General features: G+C 44.6%; 1 protein-coding gene across 2 annotated transcripts in view; it reads right to left on the reverse strand.

The window, feature by feature from the left end:
• LOC112230114 (ubiquitin carboxyl-terminal hydrolase 43-like) overlaps positions 1-23,176 on the reverse strand; it is a 117,214-nt gene that overhangs the window by 82,156 nt on the left and 11,882 nt on the right. For both annotated transcript variants that reach the window (XM_042310961.1, XM_042310960.1), the window contains exon 2: positions 15,548-15,700. In XM_042310961.1, coding sequence (XP_042166895.1) covers positions 15,548-15,700 — 153 coding nt within the window. The remainder of the gene's footprint in view (positions 1-15,547; positions 15,701-23,176) is intronic.

A 23,176-nucleotide genomic window follows, 5' to 3' on the forward strand; every position in this document is an offset into this window, starting at 1 on the left:
CTCCCTCCCTCCCTCCCTCCCTCCCTCCCTCCCTCCCTCCCTCCCTCCCTCCCTCCCTCCCTCCCTCCCTCCCTCCCTCCCTCCTCCTCACATGTAGACCATCCCTCCCTCCCTCCTCACACATGTAGACCATCCCTCCCTCCCTCCTCACACATGTAGACCATCCCTCCCTCCCTCCTCACACATGTAGACCATCCCTCCCTCCCTCCATCCTCACACATGTAGACCATCCCTCCCTCCCTCCTCACACATGTAGACCATCCCTCCCTCCCTCCCTCCTCACACATGTAGACCATCCATCCCTGTCTCTCTGCTTCTGTCCCCTCTCTCTGTCAGTTATGATATCATTGCCCACTGTATGTCACCTCTCTCTGTCAGTTATGATATCATTGCCCACTGTATGTCACCTCTCTCTGTCAGTTATGATATCATTGCCCACTGTATGTCACCTCTCTCTATCAGTTATGATATCATTGCCCACTTAACGTCACCTCTCTCTATCAGTTATGATATCATTGCCCACTTAACGTCACCTCTTTCTATCTGTCCAGAATCTAGATGAAGGTCACCACTATATTCCTATTAGAGGAATACATATCAACTGTTGAAGTGGAGAGCAGTAAATATATGTAATGGGTTTCTCTCTTCACTGTTGGTTATCATACCATCAGACACAGAGAGAGAGGCCACTCCTTTCCAATTTGGCCAAAACAGGCCCACTGAGCACATATGGGCAAGCGTGTGCCTAAAAACTAGGGCAGGGACGATACCAGTATAGTCGCTACTATTGTGGCAAGGAAACAAATCACACCGTGTATTTCACTTATTTAAGACAACAGTTCTAATGATGGAAACAGATATTATGTTGTCATCCAGAGTCACATGTATTTATTTTCCAAGCTAGTACACAATATTTTACATACAGCTGGTTTTTAAAGGACCAAGTAGTTTGGACTGCTTCTTGTTATCATGTTTTCTATGAAAAAAATATTGCGCCCCGGCCTTACTAAAAATCCAGTGAAACTTGCCAACCAAGCCTTCTAACACTGATCCTAGGTCCTTTAATAATTTGTCCAAAGAGTGCTGGAACTGGGTGTATACTCTCCGATGGCATGGGGCGCAGCCAAACTCTCTGCCCTCTAGCAGTTTCTATGGAGAAGCTCGCTGAACCAACATGCACCGACGCACGCAACGCGCGAGCACACACACACACACACACACACAAAGACAAAGACCAAAAACAGAAAACAAGAGGCCACAGACAAGAGCTCTTGGCAGCTCCTTCAGAGCCAAATCTGACTTGGCAAAGACCAGACAGGGGTGAGAGGAGAGCGGTCTCTCATTTGCACACTGGCTATGTTCACAGGCAAATATTAATTTCAAAAAATAAATTATGCGACCTCAACTAAGAGCGGAAAGAGGAAGGAGAGAAAATCTATTATTTTGTGAAGAGGAACGGGTCGTAGAGGTCAGCGGTTTTTCATTTTGGTAAAAAGTGATGCTCTAAGATAAAACCACATTCCACAAGAGTGCCCATGTGTAAGAGATCTCCTACAAAGCTCCCTTCAGTGCAAATTCCTTTTTAACGTGAAATGTGGAAAAAGCAGAGGATTTGTTTTCTCACTCTCTCGTTATCTCTCTTTCTCTCTCTCTGAAAAGTTACAAAGGACAACACCCATTAAAAAAAACTCCTCATATCACTTTCACATCAAATTGGGTTATAAAATCTGGTCTGGGTTGGTTTTATGGTGGTATTTCAACATGGGCCGCGTTGTAGAATGAAACCTTGAGTGTCTTTGTTGAGTGTCTACCAGACTAGAGTTCAAAGGGTTAAGTGGCAATCTCACCAAGTAAAAGAATCCACAACCATTCTTTTAAAGTGACCAGGAAAGAGGACACTGAAAGGGCCAAACATCCAGTTAAACTGAACAGGAGACAAGAGTACGAACTACGAAGTAAACAAAATCCACTTATAAGACAGAGAGACAGAAAAAAAACAGACAAGAGACGGTAAACCAAAACACACCTGTTGCGGTGTTACAAAACAGGCTCCTGTTCCTCTGTGAAGTGGAACGCAGCCAAAAACAAACTCAGGACCGTGACCTTTCTGCCCCTCAGGGTTCAAAAATAACATTTGCTTAAGGTAGGTAAACAAAAGGGACGCTAGTCCGGTCAGGTGTTCAGTCAGAGGAGGGGAGAACAGAATGCAAATATTCTTGTCAGGCCACAAGCCAAAGGGTGTGGAAGAGAACGTCTGTGTTCATCGGAACAGGTACAACTACATTATAGCCACCACTCCAGTTATACAGCTTCAGAGTGCCAGGAAGGTATTACCTTATATGGGAGCGATGACAATAAAGATGGGTGTGGGATATGATGACACAAGACAATGGGCCTCAAGGCCAGACATTGTTAATTTGTATTATTGTCAAACAAAAGGCACCACTGTACTCAGTTGTATTCTTTCAACACATTTTCCACACGAGCAGAACAGGTTGGCATTACACACAGCGACAAAGAGAGGCAATAGGAGCGTGAAATAGTGAGGTAAGGAGATTGACAAGTCCTCAAGGCCTGTGGAGTACAGTTGAAGAGGTGGGTCTCACACAATAAAGTCACAGACAGTGCACTTCTCCATTGAAGACTTTCCTCCTATGTAGTGCACTACTTTTGACCAAGTAGTATCAGCACATTAGCGAGAGTGAACTTTAATCGGGACAATGCACCTTGTTGCTCCACCTTTCTCTTCCCTTGGTCTGTGTCTGCCACTGGCGTAGTAAGCCAGCCTAAATGAGGAACACAACAGCATCGTACAGAACAGTCCCAGCAGCGGGAGCAGTAGCCTCAGAGACTAACAGGAGGTCAACCTCATCCATGGGGACCATTATTACCTTCAGCCCAGGGAATCCATCCAGCTTTACTCAAATTATGCTTCAAATCAAAATAATCAGTATGCATTTACACAGGTGTTACTCGTGTGTGTGTGTGTGTGTGTGTGTGCGCATTTGCCTTTTAACTCTAATAAAGCAGTCATGGAGAAATCCGCCAGGCACATAAGGAGATTTATTTTTGAATTTCATAAATTAGGAGGAGAATGAAATGATAGTGTATAGCTCTTTAACATTCAAACCATGTGTTGGTGTTCATCAAAGGCTTGAGTGGTGCTTCTCTCCCTGGCTGAGCCCAGCTCTGATTTTACACCCAGAGAGAAAGAGATCTCAATTCCTCAGCACTAACACAACTCAACCTTCCACCAACAAAAATGCTATACACACCAGGCTCGCCCTCAACTTAGTAATGAGCGTCCTTTTTCTCTCTCAAAGGAGAAAAAAACGTGTTGATGCCGCTGAATATTTTAACTATTCCTGAACTATTTCGGGGGTCTGGGCGTCTTTTGAAATATTCATGGATTTAATCAAATGTTAGCAAAGAAAGGTATTCAATATTTCAGACAGGTGTGTGTGATCCATTAAAGGCCTTTAAAATGGCAACCCATGGCAGTCAGCCGTCTCTGTGTGGCACCTCTGAGGTACCCTACCTCTGTGTGTGTGTGTGTGTGTGTGTGTGTGTGTGTGTGTGTGTGTGTGTGTGTGCGCGCGTGTGTGTGTGTGTGTGTGTGTGTGTGTGTGTGTGTGTGTGTGTGTGTGTGTGTGTGTGTGTGTGTGTGCGTGTGTGTGTGCATGTCCGTGTGTATAGAAGATGGGTGGTCTGTGAAAGTGGAGAAGTGGGACAGTCGCATTACTTACCTCCCCGGAGGATAGAGACATAGTAGAAAGGAAATGGAAAAAAGACAGAGAGAATGAGAGAGAGAGAAGTAGTATGTATAAATATGAGTGTGTTTGGAAGCCATATGTACTCCGTCTGTGTTTGTGTGTGAGAGGAACTGAGGCTGAGTGCCCTTAGAAAGCCCACTGTGTGTGTCCTAGACCCCTTCAGCCCGCACTGTTAGCGCTCCACCACACACAGCACTCAGTCTCACCTACATGCATGTACACGCACACACACACATCCTGCCCCCCCCCCACATGAGGTAGTAGAGGCGCTAGAGAAGGCCAGCCAGTCCGGATGTTACCTTCTGCCCTCTCAGCAGATCGATCCCGGGGATAATGTTCCTGCCATTAACGGCCGGCCGGCGCTCTTCCTCCGACTTTGAGCTTCTCTCCTGACCCCCAGGGAGATTCCATTTCATTAGCCCCCTGTGGGGCTTCAGGCACAGGCAATACTCTGAGAGGCCTAGCTACCCCACAACGAGCCTGGATGTCCACAGTTAGATAGGGGGTCCCTGGGTAGGGTCCCTGAGCTAGAGTGCTCTCTCTGGAGGCTCTGTGGAAAAGCCAGGGCACATTGGGATGATAATAGACTCTGGGTTGACTCCTGAAGGGGATGCTGAGTCCTGACTCTGCACCATGTTGTGACTGTGGCTCTCTGATGCCCCTGTGGGAGCAGTAATTGGCTTGGGCAGCAAGCAGACGCATGCACACACACACACTCTTCCTCCTCCTTTATCTTCATCACTCTTTGGCACGAGCACGACGATAGACTTCTCTGACCCCATTATGACCTCACAGATGATGTCCAACAGCGCTTCAACTTTTCACTCCTTCCTCTGTCTCCCCATGTGACTCTGTCCCTCTGGTGTGCACTGTGCTGTAACCATACCTGTTAGTCTACTACCACACTTCCTGTCTGGGGGGGAAGGAGGGCCAGCAGGGATCAGGGATCAGCTCAAATCCCTGGAAAGCTTCAGTGTGGTGCGAGACAGTTGTTTGTCCTGTTCTGGACTGGCTGCTGGAATAGCTTTCATCTTAGCGAACCAGGCAAGCAGGATAACGGCCTGCTGGTGACTGATTAGGGCACCTGATCCACAGTGATGGTTCTAGCCAAACCACTCAGTACCACTCTCTTAGTATCTATCTCCATCTTTGGCCATCAATGAATTACTGACGGAAGAAAAGCAGGCAAACCGGAGGAGAGGTTTACAGGGCATCATCTTTTCCAAAGTAAGGCCAAGAGGAAGACAAATAACACCTCAGTCTCCAAAAAGGTTAGAGCTCTTTCAGAAGCGCTAACTGATCAGACAAACCTAGACAGAGGGGCGTTGATACCTAGACGGCCCAATTCAGCAGGTTTGACAAAAGAACACAAAGCAGCTATCTGCTCAGTTATGTGAATCCCTGAAGCTGAGAGCTGCTGGTGTCAACAACTTTCTATTTGTCTCTCTCGATACCATGCCACTCCAAAAGCCCACCTGAAACCTTTTCTTTCTTTTATCCCTTAGAAGCATTTTGAAATGAGTCAGGGAAGGAGGGAGGGGAGAGGGGATGCAAATTGGCCCTGCTCAATCATTTATCTTTCAATAGGTGAATAGTAGATGGAGCCACGTTAGGAGGAAGGAGGCTTTAAAAAGACACGGAAACGGCTCAGGGTGAATAATGGATGAAGAATCCAACGTTGAAAAAAAAAGGAGGCACGTCGAGAAATATTTGATAAAGCAGAGATTTTTTAAGCGTTTTTTTTTGTTGGTGTTGTAAATCCTATTATAAGGTGAGGTAGTGTGTGTGTGTGTGTGTGTGTGTGTGTGTGTGTGTGTGTGTGTGTGTGTGTGTGTGTGTATATGTGTGTATATGTGTGTGTGTGTGTGTGTAGTGTAGTGTAGTGCAGTGCAGTGCAGTGCAGTGTAGTGTAGTGTAGTGTAGCGTAGTGTAGTGTAGCGTAGTGGTGGGATTAGTTCCCCCTCGGTCCCAGATTTCCTTCATTCGGGGCCACATGTTTTCAGTGATAAAAATATACACCACACTGCCACTACTACAATACTACTACAATGACCCTCTCCACTGTGTTCTTCTTTATATAGTAGTGTAGCAAAAAAAGGGGTATTAGTGGTGATATTGATGTTACTGAGTTTTGCTTCAATTTCCTTCCTCTCCAGCTGCTCAATTTCACACAAAATAGACGTCTGTAAAGGGAAAAGGAGATCGAAGCCCAATCATGCAGTCAAACAGACAGGGGCAAATCCACCAACAAACGTCTCGCCCCATCTCCTTTTCTCCCTCCCTCTCTCCCCCACTCTCTCTCTCTCTCTATGCTGTATGGAATTTGAAGCATCTGAGAAATGTCACTGGTGTTCTAATGGGATTGTGGCTGGGCTTCGGCAGGGCTGGCGGGAGAGGTGTCGTTTGAAGTAACCTGTGAGGTTGAGCGGGATCGCCGGAGCAGAAGGAGAGAGAGTTTGTGGCCGTCTGCCCCGTCAACCCCTCCGCCCTGATCTTAACACTCTGGCTGCGCTGGGCAGGGCAGCTGTAGCTGACTTCTGGCAACAGCTTAGACAGCTCGGCCAGACAGACATGTGGAGAGATGAGTCAGAGGAGAGAGAGAGAGAAGCAGAGAGAAAGAGAGAGAGGGAGAAGCCGAGTGGAGACTGTGAGCATGGGAGGAAAAGGGAGCGAGTGAGAGAGGAAGCAAAGGAAAGATAAGCGACCTGTGAACCCCAATGTCTAATCAATATATAATACTAATGTGCAAACAGACAAGAGAGTAAAGCTGACTTCATTTACCTCCAGAGCAGTAGATGGATCACAGAGATGTCCAATGGTAGATACATTCTCTCTATATGACGGACTGCCAGTGTCAAGTCTGATGGCATAACTGAATGAGGAGTATCAGAGCTTTAACATCCCAATGGGCAAAACTGACAGGAGACATCCGATACAGCATCCATCAACCCCTACCTGTCTACCTGTCATCGACGTCTGATCTGTATCATAAACAAACACATTTCTCTGGAGAACAGGGCCTCTTAACCCTCACATCCGTAAATGTCAAATGGAAATCTGTCTGTCAATAATATGTTCTATCGCCGCCTCGCCGGATGCCACAACGTCCAGAGACCAAATTTCCAAGTCTAAGCAGTTTACTTCCATCTATCCAGGGCTGTTTTTTATTTTCTTTCTTTCCCTCCATCCACTCACTCTGTCAACTCTCTCCGGGCGCAGAGCGAGAAGCCATCTATTATCGACATTTAAAATGGAATAATACATAGATCGTTCCTCTGTGAGTTAGCAGCGGTGTTGGGGTGCTTGGCATCGTTTACCACTACTGTCCGTAGGGGGGAAGGGGGAGAGAGAGAGAGAGAGAGAGAGAGAGAGAGATCCGCTTTTAAACCACTCACTCAGGCAGGCATGCCCACTCACTGGATGGGAGGCCAAGACGTCCAGATGTAACTATTCTAAACGCAGAGGGAAATTTATGCCATGTTGTGCCGCACTTTGATGATACAAACGAAGTGAGTTTGTCTGATTTATTTTCATTCCGACACCAGAGAAATATTGTGCAAACCGGTTTCGATAGGCCTGATACTTTCACATGATGAGAAATACTGTTGTCAAGCCTGAGGGGTTGGACGAAGGCGACACACGCGTTATTTTACACTGGCCCTTTAATCCCCGTCTACTACGATTCTGGTTCAAGGAGACTTGGCTCCCTTCAGCAAACATCCGTTTACTGAGCTGCCTCTGTTGACTGACTTCCTTACGTAACCTTCCACTGGCTGAGGAAAGTGAGCCGGCTCAGCTGGTCACATGGCTGGTGGTAGGTATGCTGGACCACAGGTTATAGTAGGTCCCGGTTACTGAACCAATACAGATAAAGTAGGTCCCTGCTACTGAACCTAGCGCTGGGCAATAAATCAATATCAATAATTATCGAGGTAATTACTTCCCTCAATAACGATATAAAAACGTTTAGATTCATTTTCGATAATGTCGATATAGAATAATTAGGTCCAGCAGTCCATTTCACCTCTGTGACGCAGCAGGAACATGCGGAGAAGTGACAATACGCACATGGATAGGTATATGCCCACTAAAAACCACTTAGCACCTCGAGTGATGGAGTCACCACTATTAACCATGACAAATGAGTCATGTAGGCAAAAACAGTGGCAGTGATAGCCATGGAGAAGGAGCAGCTTCGAACGAAGAAATTATTGATAAAAAGGGTTCAACTGTTTCAGTAATTTGGAAGGGGTTTGGCTTTTTGAAGTCTGACAAAGAGCAGAGCAATGTTCGGTGCAAATTGTGCCATAGACAGGTGGCTACGAAGTCTGGTAATACGACAAACCTTTTTCAACATCTGAAGCAAAATCACTCTTTGGAACATGTAGGAAGTTTGAGTTTGCGCAACGGTATTGATAAACGCCCCTCAAGCACCAGCCAATCTAGGGATGTTTGCCCGAAGCAGTCAACACTGATAGTGTTTATGCCCAACAAGCAAACATCGAAAAGACAAAGACATCACAAATGCTATTATGCATTGCATTGCATTGCTAAGGACATGCTGCCAATTAGCACAGTCGAAAAGGAAGGTTTCAAGAGGCTTATCAATTTAATTGACCCCAGGTACGTGTTCCCTGGCCGCAAACATGGAACAATTTTCCTTAAAGTATAATTTTATGGGTAGCTCACATAATTTTATTATATTAATGTAACCTTTATTTAACTAGGCAAGTCAGTTAAGAACAACTTCTTATTTACAATGACGGCCTATCGGGGAACAGTGTGTTAACTGCCTTGTTCAGGGGTAGGACGACAGATTTTTACTCAGCTTGGGGATTCAATCTAGCAACCTTTTGGTTACTGGCTCAAAGCTCTAACCACTAGGCTACCTGCTGGTTACTGGCCCAACGTTCTAACCACTAGGCTACCTGCTGGTTACTGGCCCAACGTTCTAACCACTAGGCTACCTGCTGGTTACTGGCCCAACGTTCTAACCACTAGGCTACCTGCTGGTTACTGGCCCAACGTTCTAACCACTAGGCTACCTGCTGGTTACTGGCCCAACGTTCTAACCACTAGGCTACCTGCTGGTTACTGGCCCAACGTTCTAACTACTAGGCTACCTGCTAGTTACTGGCCCAACGTTCTAACCACTAGGCTACCTGCTGGTTACTGGCCCAACGCTCTAACCACTAGGCTACCTGCTGGTTACTGGCCCAACGCTCTAACCACTAGGCTATCTGCTGGTTACTGGCCCAACGTTCTAACCACTAGGCTATCTGCTTGTTATTGGCCCAACGCTCTAACCACTAGGCTACCTGGTGGTTACTGGCCCAAAGCTCTAACCACTAGGCTACCTGCTGGTTACTGGCCCAACGCCTAGTGGTTTGTTCAGGCATTAGGCATCCTTGTGCCGGAAGCAGATATGCACCTTTTAAACATTATTTGATTAATATCGTGATAATTATCATTATCGAATTAAAAAATATATAGATATCGTGATAATTTATTTGCCATATCGCCCAGCCCAGCCCTACCTGAACCTATACACCAATAACAGAGGAGTGATCTTAAAATGGAGGACGGCAGGTGCATTAGCTTTGAGGTTTGCTTTCTGCTCTGTTCTATGGGCCTTGCAGGCTGGTGTGATTTGTCTTTAGTTTTGCAAAGGTGACAGTAAAAGTGGGGTGTAAGGTTGGAGAAGAATTGGAGTAGAAAGTGGATGTGTAAGGATGTTGAAACTAAGCAGTTATAGAGTTGTAAGGAAATGTACTGTAGAGGAGGAGATACAGTGAGCTACAAAAGCGAAATTTTTGCTCTGTACTCCAGCACTTTGAAATGATACAATGACGAGGGGGTTAAAGTGCAGATTGTCAGCTTTAATTTGAGGGTATTTCCATCTATATTGGGTGAATCGTTTAGAAATTACAGCACTTTTTGTACACAGTCCCTCCATTTTAGGGGACCAGAAGTATAGGGACAAATTCACTTATGTGTATTAAAGTAGTAAAAGGTTAAGTATTTGGTCCCATATTCCTAGCACGCAATGACTACATCAAGCTTGTGACTCTACACATTTGTTGGATGCATTTGCTGTTTGTTTTGGTTGTGTTTCAGATTATTTTGCACCCAATAGAAATTGTAAATAAGGTTTTGTGTCGTTTTGGAGTCACTTTAATTCTAAATAAGAATAGAATATGTTTCTGAACACTTCTGCATTAATGTGGATGCTACCATGATTATGGATAGTCCTGAATGAATTGTGAACAATGATGAGTGAGAAAGTTACAAGCACAAATATCATACCCCCCACTTTCTCACACACCATTCTTCATGATTCATTCAGGACTATCCGTAATCATGGTAATATCCACACTAATGTAGAAGTGTTCAGAAACATATTATTTTCTCATTTACAATAAAAGTGACTCCATTTACCATGAACTTCTATATGGCACAAAATAATCTGAAGCACAACCAAAACAAATGCATCCAAGAAATGTGTAGTCACAACCTTTATGAAGTCATTGCATGATAGATATATGGGACCAAATACTTTTTACTACTTTAATACACACAGGTGAATTTGTCCCAATACTTTTGGTCCCCTAAAATGGAGGGACTACGTACAAAAAGTGCTGTCATTTCTAAACGGTTCACCCGATATGGATGGAAAAACCCCTCAAATGAAAGCGGATAGTCTCCACTTTAACCTCATAGCCATTGTATCATTTAAAATCCAAAGTGCTGGGAGTACAGAGCCAGAACAAAATATGTGTCACTGTCCCAATACTTTTGGAGCTCACTGTATAAGAAAGGTACCATTCACTCAATAAAAGAGGCAGGCAGGGTCAGAATGTGTCTCCTCGGGTTTCTGTCAGGTCGGCAGATTGATCTGGGTCTTCTTTGCTCTCACTTGAAACGCCCGTTTCACAGGCTCTGACGACGGAGGTGTCACCCTGCCCTGCTCTCACTCTCTCTCAGCCCATCAATCCATATACCCATCCCTCTATCAATCTGTTCTGTCCATTTGCTACCTGTGTGTACGCTCTACGCCGCGATGCACACAATCAGTGCTCTAACACCAGCCAATGGAGAGAGAGAGAGAGTAGGACGGAGGCGGAGAGGAGAACAGAGGAGACGAGGGAGGTGAGAAAGATGGAGCTATAAACAAACAGAGAATTAATTAAATTACAGAAAATAATTGGAAATGGATCACACACACACACATACACACACACACAGCGTTCTCAGAAATAGCTTCTTCTTTCTCGGGCCGAGGCGTCGGCGGCAAAGCGGCTTTATGGAGCCATGATTCAGCGGCGGCTAATGACAACCAGAGCTCTGAGCTGTTGACGTGGCATAAAGAGCCTCCTCTATAGCGAAGCCGCAGAGAAAGGCATTAGCTAGAAGGAGGCGTCGCGATGGCAGTCAATGAGAATAAGGGCTTCATTGGCTAATAATAGCGGACGGAGATGAGCAAAAGCCAAAGAGGATACGGATATGAAAAGCAATGAAGCGAGGCATCATTGTAACCATCGCACACCCTAAAGGGGCAATGTGTATTTAAATAAAATTTATTAGAGATCACATTATAAGTCATAGTATGCCGTGCTTTCTCTGCCAGTGTGGTACACCCTCCTCTGATCCCTTCCCCTATGCAGAAGCAGCCAGAAGAGAGAGGAGAGGGATGGAAAGAGAGAGAATGAGAGGGGGCATCACACAGCAGGCTGCCAATTCAACAACCTCTCCTGCTACACACAAACACACACACACACAATGGCCGTTTCAGAGGCCCCGGCGGGTAAATAGTAATACAGCCATGAGTGACACAACACTCAGACGCTGCAGTGGCTAGACTCATCATTCCCATTGAGAAAGGGACCAGGGTCGTCAAGGCAATGGGATTCTAAAGCGGGCTCATATCACACATTCCGTGTCTCTTTTTCCTCAAATGCATTAATTGATTTCCGTGACCTGGCTGGGTGAATATGACAAGTACAGTGCTTTTGTACTATTCTCTTCAGGCAATGCAAGAGGAGCTGAGGAGAGGGCCCACGGTGGGGCCTTCATTCCTTAGCCTGCGGCCTGTGCTATTGGTCGACTCTTCTAACGAGCTGGCCTGCTCATTAAGCTGATGAAAGTTAATAGTCAGTTATGTTGTCTATTGTTTTTGACTATGTTTGTTTATTGTAATACATATATATACACAATACCAGTCAAACAGTTGGACACACCTACTACTTAAAGGATTTTTCTTTATATTTACTATTTTCTACATTGTAGAATGATAGTGATTTGATTTGATTTGATTTAGTGAAGACATCAAAACTATGAAATAACACATATGGAATCATGTAGTAACCAAAGAAGTGTTAAAAAAATAGAAATTCTTCAAAAGAGCCACCCTTTACCTTGATAACAGCTTTGCACAATCTTGGCATTCTCTCAACCAGCTTCACCTTGAAGGAGTTCCCACATATGCTGAGCACTTATGGCTGCTTTTCCTTCACTCTGCAGTGCAACTCATCCCAAACCATCTCAATTGGGTTGAGGTCGGGTGATTGTGGAGGCCAGGTCATCTGATGCAGCACTCCATCACTCTCCTTCATGGTCAAATAGCCCTTACACAACTTGGAGGGGTGTTGGGTCATTGTCTTGTTGGGAAAAAAATGTCCCACTAAGCGCAAACCAGATGGGATGGCGTATATCACTGCAGAATGCTGTGTAGTCATGCTGGTTAAGTGTGCCTTGAATTCTAAATAAATCACAGACAGTGTTACCAGTAAAGCACCCCCACACCATCACACCTCCTCCTCCATGCTTCACGGTGGGAATCACACATGCGGAGATCATCCGTTCATCTACTCTGCGTCTCACAAAGACACAGTGGTTGGAACCAAAAATCTCAAATTTGCACTCATCAGACCAAAGGACAGATTTCCACTGGTCTAATGTCCATTGCTCATGTTTCTTGGCCCAAGCAAGTCTCATCTTCTTATTGGTGTCCTTTAGTAGTTGTTTCTTTGGAGAAATTAGACCACGAAGGATCTGGAGAAGGTCTGTATGGAGGAGTGGGCCAAAATCCCTGCTGCAGTGTGTGCAAACCTGGTCAAGAACTACAGGAAACGTATGATCTCTGTAATTGCAAACAAAGGTTTCTGTACCAAATATTAAGTTCTGCTTTTCTGATGTATCAAATACTTATGTCATGCAATAAAATGCAAATGAGTTACTTAAAAATCATACAATGTGATTTTCTGGATTTTTGTTTTAGATTCCGTCTCTCACAGTTGAAGTGTACCTATGATAAAATATTACAGACCTCTACATGCTTTGTGAGTAGGAAAACCTGCAAAATCAGCAGTGTATCAAATACTTGTTCTCCCCACTGTATGTACACACACATATACAGTGCCTTCGGAAAGTATTCAGACCCCTTGACTTTTTCAAAATGTTGTTACGCTACAGCCTTATTCTAAAATTGATTTAAAACATGTTTCTTCTTCAAGCTACACACAATAGCCCATAATGACAAAGCAAAAACTGTTTTTTAGACATTTTTGCAAATGTATTAAATATAAAAACTGAAATAACACATTTACATAAGAATTCTGACCCTTTACTCAGTACTTTGTTGAAGCACCTTTGGCAGCAATTACAGCTTCGAGTCATTTTGGGTATGACACTACAAGCTTGGCACACCTGTATTTGGTGAGTTTCTCCCATTCTTCTCTGCAGATCCTCTCAAGCTCTGTTAGGTTGGATGGGGAGCGACACTGCACAGCTATTTTCAGGTCTCTCCAGAGATGTTCGATCGGGTTCAAGTCTGGGCTCTGGCTGGACCACTCAAGGACATTTAGAGACTTGTCCCGAAGCCACTCCTGCCTTGCCTTGGCTTTGTGCTTACGGTTGTTGTACTGTTGGAAGGTGAATCATTGCCCCAATCTGAGGTCCTGAAGGCTCATCAAGGATCTATCTGTACTTTGCTCCGTTCATGTTTCCCTCGATTCTGACTAATCTCTCAGTCCCTGCCGCTTAAAAATAATCCCCACGGCATGATGCTGCCACCACCATGATTCACCGTGGTGCCAGGTTTCCTCCAGACGTGACGCTTGGCATTCAGGCCAAAGAGTTCAATCTTGGTTTATTCAGGCCAGAGAATCTTGTTTCTCATGGTCTGAGAGTCCTTTAGGTGCCTTTTGGCAAACTCCAAGCGGGCTGTCATGTGCCTTTTACTGAAGAGTGGCTTCCGTCTGGCCACTCTACCATTGTCCTTCTGGAAGTTTATCCCATCTCCACAGAGGAACTCTGGAGCTCTGGCAAAGTGACCATTGGGTTCTTCTTCTTCTATTTAAGAATAATGGAGGCCACTGTGTTCTTGGGGATCTTCAATGCTGCAGACATTTCTTGGTACCCTTCCCCAGATCTGTGCCTCAACACAATCCTGTCTCAGAGGTCTACGGACAATTCCTTCGACCTCATGGCTTGGTTCTTGCTCTGACATGCACTGTCAACTGTGGGACCTTATATAGACAGGTGCCTTTCCAAATGATGTCAAATCAATTGAATTTACCACAGGTGGACTCCAATCAAGTTGTAGAAACATCTCAAGGATGATCAATGAAAACAGAATGCACCTGAGCTCAATTTCGAGTCTCATAGCAAAGGGTCTGAATACTTGTGTAAAACAGGTATTTCAGTTCTATTTTTAATAAATATGCAAAAATGTCTAAAGACCTGTTTTCGCTTTGTCAATATGGGGTATTGTGTGTAGATTGATGAGACAATTTGTTTTTAAATGTGGAAAAAATCAAGGGGCCTGAATACTTTCAGAATGCACTGTGTGTATATGTATATATATATATATATTAATATATATATACACATATATATATATAAAGATATTTAATAGTCATCTTGGCCGGTGTCGGACACATGAAAGGACCAGGAATTCACTTTGTTGTCATTGAGACAAGCTCTTCATATTGAGTCTCTATTGTATCTCTTGAGAAGAGAAATATGCACTCACGGGAACCTCAGAGCTGTTTTGCTCTACTTCACTAGGAGTAACCTGGTTAGGTCGTGAGAAAATCCAAGGCTTACAATATGACTCAATTGAATGCAAAAAAATACATGTTGATACATGCTAACCAAGTTCAATCTCAAGTTTGCTTATTAGTCCAGTGTTTCTCCTATATTCATTTAGCAAAGGTGGCACAACGGTGGCCCTAGCAGTAGCAATCTCTCGTCCCAACGGCCCCACCCTACACTATGCACGTGTGTGTTTACGTGTCCCGCTCTAAAGTAAGTTAGTCGATGAGCAAGGCAAGACGTGTGTGCTCATGAGTGGGACACAGGTGATATGATGACTCAAGCCTCTGCAACTCTTCCACCTGAATAAGGAGCTATTATCGGCCTCTGCAACTGTACCTCTGCTCTCACCCAGCTGAGACTGATGACGCTGCTACTGTAGAATGCAGAGAGCTCTTTACATTTCGGATTGCATCCACAGTTGGATAACATAGTACTACCATCAACAAAAAACCTTACCTCAGCTAAGTTGTTGGCTACAGTATATCTATAATGTGTCATGAGTCAGGACCGATCGATCACAATAGTGATCATTCTTTTTCAAGATGTTTCAGTTTGGTGACAGGTGTTCTTATGTTGAGATGTCAACACAAGACAATGTCTATGATACCTGAATGTCTTTGGGTCTCATGACAGATAAACACATCTAAACTTTGTGACAGTGTTTGGTCTGCTCCTACCTTTCCGTTGGCTTTGGTCTTGCTGCTGCTGTGGTTGTTGTTGGTGGTGGGGTTGGCATCCTCATGGACGCGGTCCAGGAGCCAGAGCAGGAACTCCAGGGCATCGTGCTGAGAGTTCCCCCTGAACTGAGAGCCGTACTTGGACACAATACTCTGGGGACAGACAGGGAGGAGGAAATCAGATGAGGACATTACAAAAGACATAAAACGACTTTCCAACAAACTACAGTAGAAGCTCAAAGATATTAACCTACAGGCTGACCGGTCAACCAAACAGGGAATATCGAACACGGTCAAAAAATGATGTAGGCTATGTAGTCTGTTGGCTAAATACTCTGAGGAAAGACCGGGAGGAAGAGATTAGATACGGACAACAAAATAAATATGTTAGGTTTCCAGCAAAGTCCTTTAAATCTTCCGACAAAATACATGAGCTGAGAGTTTCAAAGAAACTACTGTTCAGAGTATTTATTTTTAGGAAACGTTGTCTGGTGGTAAGTAAACAGCTTCTTTCAACAGTGTATTCAATCAGCTCCCCTTAGGCTCGGGAGTAACTGATAACCTGTAATCAGTTACATGTTATTTGATCACAGAAAAATGTCAGGGGTTCTTAAACTTTTTCACACAGGCCCCCCATTACCACAAAATCTATGGGCTAAAAAAAACAAGCTAGAAAAACATTAGCTGACATGGGCTAGTTGACCTGGACATTTCTGACAAGTTATAAATAGCTCTCTAAGGTATGCAAAGACTAACATGAACAGAAGAAAACTGATGATGCACTGCCCAATTTCTAAATGGCACCTATTACAACTTTCAGGTGTAAGTTGAAAGCCAGACTGAGTTCCTTAAAAATATACTTTTCTAAACAACGACCCCCCCCCAGGCAGCACCACTGAGTTACGTTACCAGAAAAAATATTGTCATCAGATTACAGACACTTCTTGGATTACTTTTAAATTCAGAAAGTATGTTTGCGGAAATATACACTACATCACCAAAAGTATTTGGACACACCTTCAAATTAGTAGATTTGACTATTTCAGATACGCCTGTTGCTGACAGGTGTACAAAATCAAGCACACAACCATGCAATCTCCATAGACAAACATTGGCAGTAGAATGGCCTTTACTGAAGAGCTCAGTGACTTTCAAAGTGAAACAGTCATAGGATGCCACCTTTCCAACAAGTCAGTTCGTCAAATGCTGCCCTGCTAGAGCTGCCCCGGTCAACTGTAAGTGCTGTATTGTGACGTGGAAATGTCTAGGAGCAACAGCGGCTCAGCCGCGAAGTGGTAGGCCATACAAGTTCACAGAATGGGACCTCTGAGTGCTGAAGCTCGTAGCTTGTAAAAATTGTCTGCCCTCGGTTGCAACACTCACTACCGAGTTCCAAACTGCCTCTGGAAGCAACGTCAGCACAAGAACGGTTCGTAGGGAGCTTCATGAAATGGGTTTCCATGGCCGGGCAGCCGCACACAAGCATAAGATCACAATGCGCAATGCCAAGTGTCGACTGGAGTGGTGTAAAGCTTCCCACCATTGGACTCTGGAGCAGAGCAAATGCATTCTCTAGAGTGATGAGTAAAGCTTCTCCATCTGGCAGTCCGACGGAGGAATCTGGGTTTGGCAGATGCCAGGAGAACGCTACCTGCCCGAATGTATAGTGCCAAGTGTAAGGTTTGGTGGAGGAGGAATAATGGTCTGGGGCTGTTATTCAATTTTCTCTTGGCCCCTTAGTTCCAGTGAAGGGAAATCTTAACTCTACAGCATACAATGACATTCTAAACGATTATGTGCTTCCAACTTTGCGGCAACAGTTTGGGGAAGGCCCTTTCCTGTTTCAAAGCGAGGTCCATACAGAAATGGTTTGTCGAGATCGGTGTGGAAGAACTTGACTGGCCTGCACAGAGCCCTGACCTAAACCCATCAAACACCTATGGGATGAATTGAAATGCCTACTGCGAGCCAGGCCTAATCGCCCAACATCAGTGCCCAACCTCACTAATGCTCTTGAGGCTGAATGGAAGCAAGTCCCCGCAGCAATGTTCCAACATCTAGTGGAAAGCTTACTCAGAAGAATGGAGGCTGTTACAGCAGAACAGGGGGGCCCGACTCCATATTAATGCCCATGATTTCGGAATGAGATGTTAGGTGAGCAGGTGTCCACATAGTTTTGGTCATGTAGTATATATTATGACACCTTTCTGTTTTCTCAATGACATAACATTTTGCATTGAAAATGTGGAAAGTTAAAGTTTGTTCCACCTGAGCGAGTCTGACCAGAGTCAGAGACCACTATGTCTACGATGACACACCAAATGTGTTTGATTGATAATTGTTGTCTTGTTCTAATGCCTCTTTTTTATTTTTATTTAATTTCACCTTTATTTAACCAGGTAGGCTAGTTGAGAACAAGTTCTCATTTGCAACTGCGACCTGGCCAAGATAAAGCATAGCAGTTTGACACATACAACAACAGAGTTACACATGGAATGAACAAAACATAGTCAATAATACAGTATAAAAAAAGAAAACAAAGTCTATATACAGTGAGTGCAAATAAGGTCAAATAAGGGAGTTAAGGCAATAAATAGGCCACGGTGGCGAAGTAATTACAATATGGCAATTAAACACTGGAATGGTAGATGTGCAAAAGACGGATGTGCAAGTAGAGATACTGTGGTGCAAAAGGAGCAAAATAAATAAATACAGTATGGGAATGAGGTAGATAGATGGGCTGTATACAGATGGGCTATGAACAGGTGCAGTGATCTGTGAGCTGCTTTGACAGCTGGTTCTTAAAGCTAGTGAGGGAGATGGGAATCTCCAGCTTCAGTGATTTTGGCAGTTCGTTCCAGTCAGTGGCAGCAGAGAACGGGAAGGAAAGGCGACCAAAGGAGGAATTGGCTTTGGGGGTGACCAGTGAGATATACCTGCTGGAGCATGTGCTACGAGTGGGTGCTGCTATGGTGACCAGCGAGCTGAGATAGGGCGGGGCTTTACCTAGCAGACTTGTAGATAACCTGTAGCCAGTGGGTTTGGCGACGAGTATGAAGCGAGGGCCAGCCAACGAGAGCGTACATGTTGCAGTGGTGAGGTAGTATATGGGGCTTTGGTGATAAAACGGATGGCACTGTGATAGGCTACATCCAGTTTGCTGAGTAGAGTGTTGGAGGCTATTTTATAGATGACATCGCCGAAGTCAAGGATCGGTAGGATGGTCAGTTTTACGAGGGTATGTTTGGCAGCATGAGTGAAGGAAGCTTTGTTGCGAAATAGGAAGCCGATTCTAGATTTAATTTTTGATTGGAGATGCTTAATGTTAGTCTGGAAGGAGAGTTTACAGTCTAGCCAGACACCTAGGTATTTGTAGTTGTCCACGTATTCTAAGTCAGAGCCGTCCAGAGTAGTGATGTTGGATGGGCGGGCAGGTGCGGGCAATGATCGGTTGAATAGCATGCATTTAGTTTTATTTGCGTTTAAGAGCAGTTGGAGGCCACGGGAGGAGAGTTGTATGGCATTGAAGCTCGTCGGGAGGTTAGTTAACAGTGTCCAAAGAAGGGCCAGAAGTATACAGAATGGTGTCGTCTGCGTAGAGGTGGATTAGAGAATCACCAGCAGCAAGAGCTCTTAAGGGTAAAGTAATCCAAAAGTAACGGAAAGTAATCAGATTACGTTACCGAGTTTGGGCAATCCAAAAGTTACGTTACTGATTACAATTTTGGATTACTAACTAGTAACTGTGATATTTAGAAAGCAATCTACCCAACCCTGACTCTCCTTGAGACAGTGACGGGCGTAGCTAATAACAACACCATCATGTCATCCAGGTGGCTACTTTCCATTCCCACCGGCCATTTCTCTCTCTCCCTCTCTCCTTCTCTCTTCTCCCCCCATCCACTCTCTCCATTCTTCCCTCCGCCCTCTGAGTAACAAAGCCCGATCCCAGACGCTCCTCCACGCTTCATAAAAAATTGCTGCATCACACCGCCAGTGTTCTAAATATAAACATGGGAGAGGATGTGAGGCCCCCTACCTCCCGACTACCTGAGATGGACCACTAATGAGCTTAATCATTATGAAGGGGGCCCTCCGAGGGAGTAGGCATGTTGACTGTGGCTGTATCTGAAATGGCATCCTATTCCCTATGTAGTGCACTACTTTTGACAAGGGTTCTGGTCAAAAGTAGTGCACTATATAGGGAATAGCGTGCCATTTTGGACATAACCCTTTTCACTAATCCTAGTCACTCTCTCTGCCTATCAAAGGACAGTGCATTTATGTTATGTTGCTACCCCAGAAAGGGTAAAAGGGAAAGGGGGAAACAGAAACGGAGGTGGCGGAGAGAGTGGTGGGGACAGCAACTGATGTGTCCAAGGTTACCGTGGGCCCGCAGTGTCTGGGAAGCAGAAACCTGATGACATCACAGAGCTGTGATGGCTTCATTAGGACAGGGGTTTGAGAGAAGGAGGGCTTGGAGAGAGGGGTTATGTTCTGCTGTGTGCACACATTTTGTTGTGTTGACGTCCAGAGGTGATCCTGCTACTATGGCATGTTAATGGGTCTGCACAGCAGCACTGTTGCTAAGTAAGTAAGGACCCCATCGCATCCTTCAAAAACAGATTGCACTTCTTGTTCAAAGGAATTCCCCTTGATATCTGCATAGACATATCAACATAGTCTTTACTTTTCACACCCACCCTATGCCTGAGAGAGATAGATGCGTAATCCCACCAAAGTAGTACGAATAACATTCTCCAACATGTTGAGGCCTGTTTCAGTAAGCCTGTATCAGCCTCCATTTATCACCATCATCATAACCAACCAAATCACAGACAGACAGCTCAGACACCTGACACTAACATTTAATGACTGGCCATGAAGGTGCCAAAACAAACATGATATACTGTGTTTCTGTCCCCACGGGGAGCATGGGAATAATAATCCAGGCTATTTGGTAATCATTGAAGGGATTTGAGAGAGCCTGGGTGTAAAATGTGTTGGTTGGGACATTTTGAATCAGATTACTATGTCAAGAAGTAGAATGTCAAATGTGTTTTACACATAGTTTGTTGGATTGAATGATTTATGACTTTGTGTGTGTGTGTCACTGTGTGACAGCTGAAGATGCCAGACCATATTTGCTCCCCTCTTTAAAAGCTGTTTGTACTCCTCAGCTGTCTTTAGGGCACTGCTGGTCTCCAGGGTGAAGATGCATCTTATTCCATAACCACTGTAAACATAGGCAGACTACACGGTCCTACAGTGCACTCTCCTACCGCCATGTCATGGTGCCTTGCAAGTTACTTCTTACTAGAGAGGTGAGGCAAACATTTGCTGGAGGGTGAGACTAGAGACAGATAGAGAGACAGAAACGATTGCAAACACTCAAAATACAGTTGAGGGTGACCTAACCTAGCCTCTTAAATAAACACAGGTACACCATTAACCTGCACAGTCTTCAGGGGGAGTTGACAAAGTCGCCCTCTCTCATCCTCTCACATCTAAGAAGAGGTTGAGACCCCCACACTCAGGTAATAACATTACACCACACATACACACTCACACACACACCACGCCTGCCCTGGCATCCAAGACAGTGAGCTGGAGAGTGTTTGACTTTCTCCTCTTTAGCGTTGGTCTCACAGGTACCCCACATCACCTTCAGTGTAAACAGCTAGGTATAAGGAGAGCTCCATCGGGACTAGGAATGTGCCATACATTAACAAAATGACTCCTCTCCTTCAAAAACACATCTACAGGGTCACCCCAACTCACCTCACCCCAACCTGGCCTGTCAAATGGACCTTGTTAGATTCCACAATGACACTCTGGGAGGGAGAACCATGAGGAATTATGACATTACATAAGCTTTAGAGGTTGTGATGTTGACCCACAACAAGCAAGAGCTTGGGCACACACACACACACAAGAGTAGATGTTGCTGCATAGTGGGAATGAGGCTGGACGGTATCCATCAACATAATTTCTGGCACCTCCATTCCTTTTACATTTTTCTACAGCAGCCTTGTGTTGCTGGTTGGTGATCCTCTCCTCCGATGACCAAGCAGACACTGACGTGTCCTCACTTAATTCCTCTCCTGCCCTGCCTCTCCTTCCATTCCCTCCACTCAATAAAGCCTCCCCCTTCTGCTCCCTCTTTTTCCCCATACTCTACCTCCCTCGTTCCCTCTCCCATTTTCACCATTCTTTCCACTCATCAATCTCAGCTGAGCTCCAGACGACCCAGCCTCCCCCCGTTTCTCCCCTGGAGAGAAACACAAACCTTGGCCCACCGCAGTCCCGGCCACCAAGCAAATGCTCTTGCCTGTCTCCTGGCTCCCCACGCTAGACGCCCCCGTCTGAGTTTTTTTAAGCCTAAAACTCTTTGATCCTGATTAATCTGAGTTATACTGTATCTGAATTCACCCCAAAAAATATATATGATGGCAGAGGACGTACTAGTTTGGATGCTAGACTTCATGTATTCACCTCCAAAAGAATGAAAACCACTATTTATTATGGCAAGACAACATAAGATTTTGGATGCAAGGCTCTCCAAGATTTCATTTCCTCAATATTCTTGGTAACATAACATGAAATTCTCCTCCAGATATGCTGCCAGTGTGTCAAGAGAGTAAAGCCCAAAGCCTTTGCCTTGTCTCCGCGACGACGACCCTAATGTGGGATTTATTACCATCAAGAATAGAGAAGGAAACAAAGGATGAATTGCGATTGGTCATAATCATCTTTGAGTGGTTTACAGCCTGGGAAAGGCTCTCTGTTAACACTACTGTAATGGAGAAGTTTAAACTCCTATAGTTGCATCCCAAATGGTACCGTACTTCCTATAAAGTGCACTACTTTTGAGCAGGGTCCATAGGGCTCTGGTATATTTTTTTTTAAAGTACACTTTGTAGGTAATAGGGTGCCATTTGGGACGCACTCTCTACAACTTACAGTGGAGGCAGTAAATGTGCAATTGTTTGGGAAGACTGAGGGTCTGAGCTGTTACTGTATCCTAATGGCACAATCACTAGTACATATTTGGGGTGGCCAAACAGCAGCCCTACCACATAATTTACAATAAAGCTGAACAATGGAGTAAAATAACCTCATAATTTGGGATATGGTAGGGTAAGACAGTTGTACTAAGCTCATGAGGCATTTGTGTTGTATTCTTCAAGAATCAATGGGTGTTCTGTATATCATTAATTAAAATGACCACTGAACAGCTGTAAATATTGCAGATTGCTCCTTTAACGGTTTCTGTGCCATTCTCTTCACTATGATAAAGTGGGGAGTAATGTCGTTCCAGCCACCTTCTACGTGATTGGGTGGTCTTACAGCCTAGCGTAGTTGAAATTGAACCTAGACCATTAATCATGGTGTTGAATACAGCCATCAGAAATTTGCTCAAATTGCAGTACTTACATTGCCATATCACAGACATATTTCTCAGTGTTTTTCATTATATTGTTTTGACAGAGCTTTTCGGGTAAAATTAAGTAGTAATGCCATGACAATTTCTGAGTAGAGAGAGAGACTGTGTGTGTGAGTACCGTAGCTCTTGAAAGAAAGCAGAGAGAGGAAAACACAAACACTGCATCTCTGCCTGTGCTCCAA

Source organism: Oncorhynchus tshawytscha, linkage group LG32 (genome assembly GCF_018296145.1).
Source record: "Oncorhynchus tshawytscha isolate Ot180627B linkage group LG32, Otsh_v2.0, whole genome shotgun sequence".
NCBI classification, from domain to species: domain Eukaryota; kingdom Metazoa; phylum Chordata; class Actinopteri; order Salmoniformes; family Salmonidae; genus Oncorhynchus; species Oncorhynchus tshawytscha.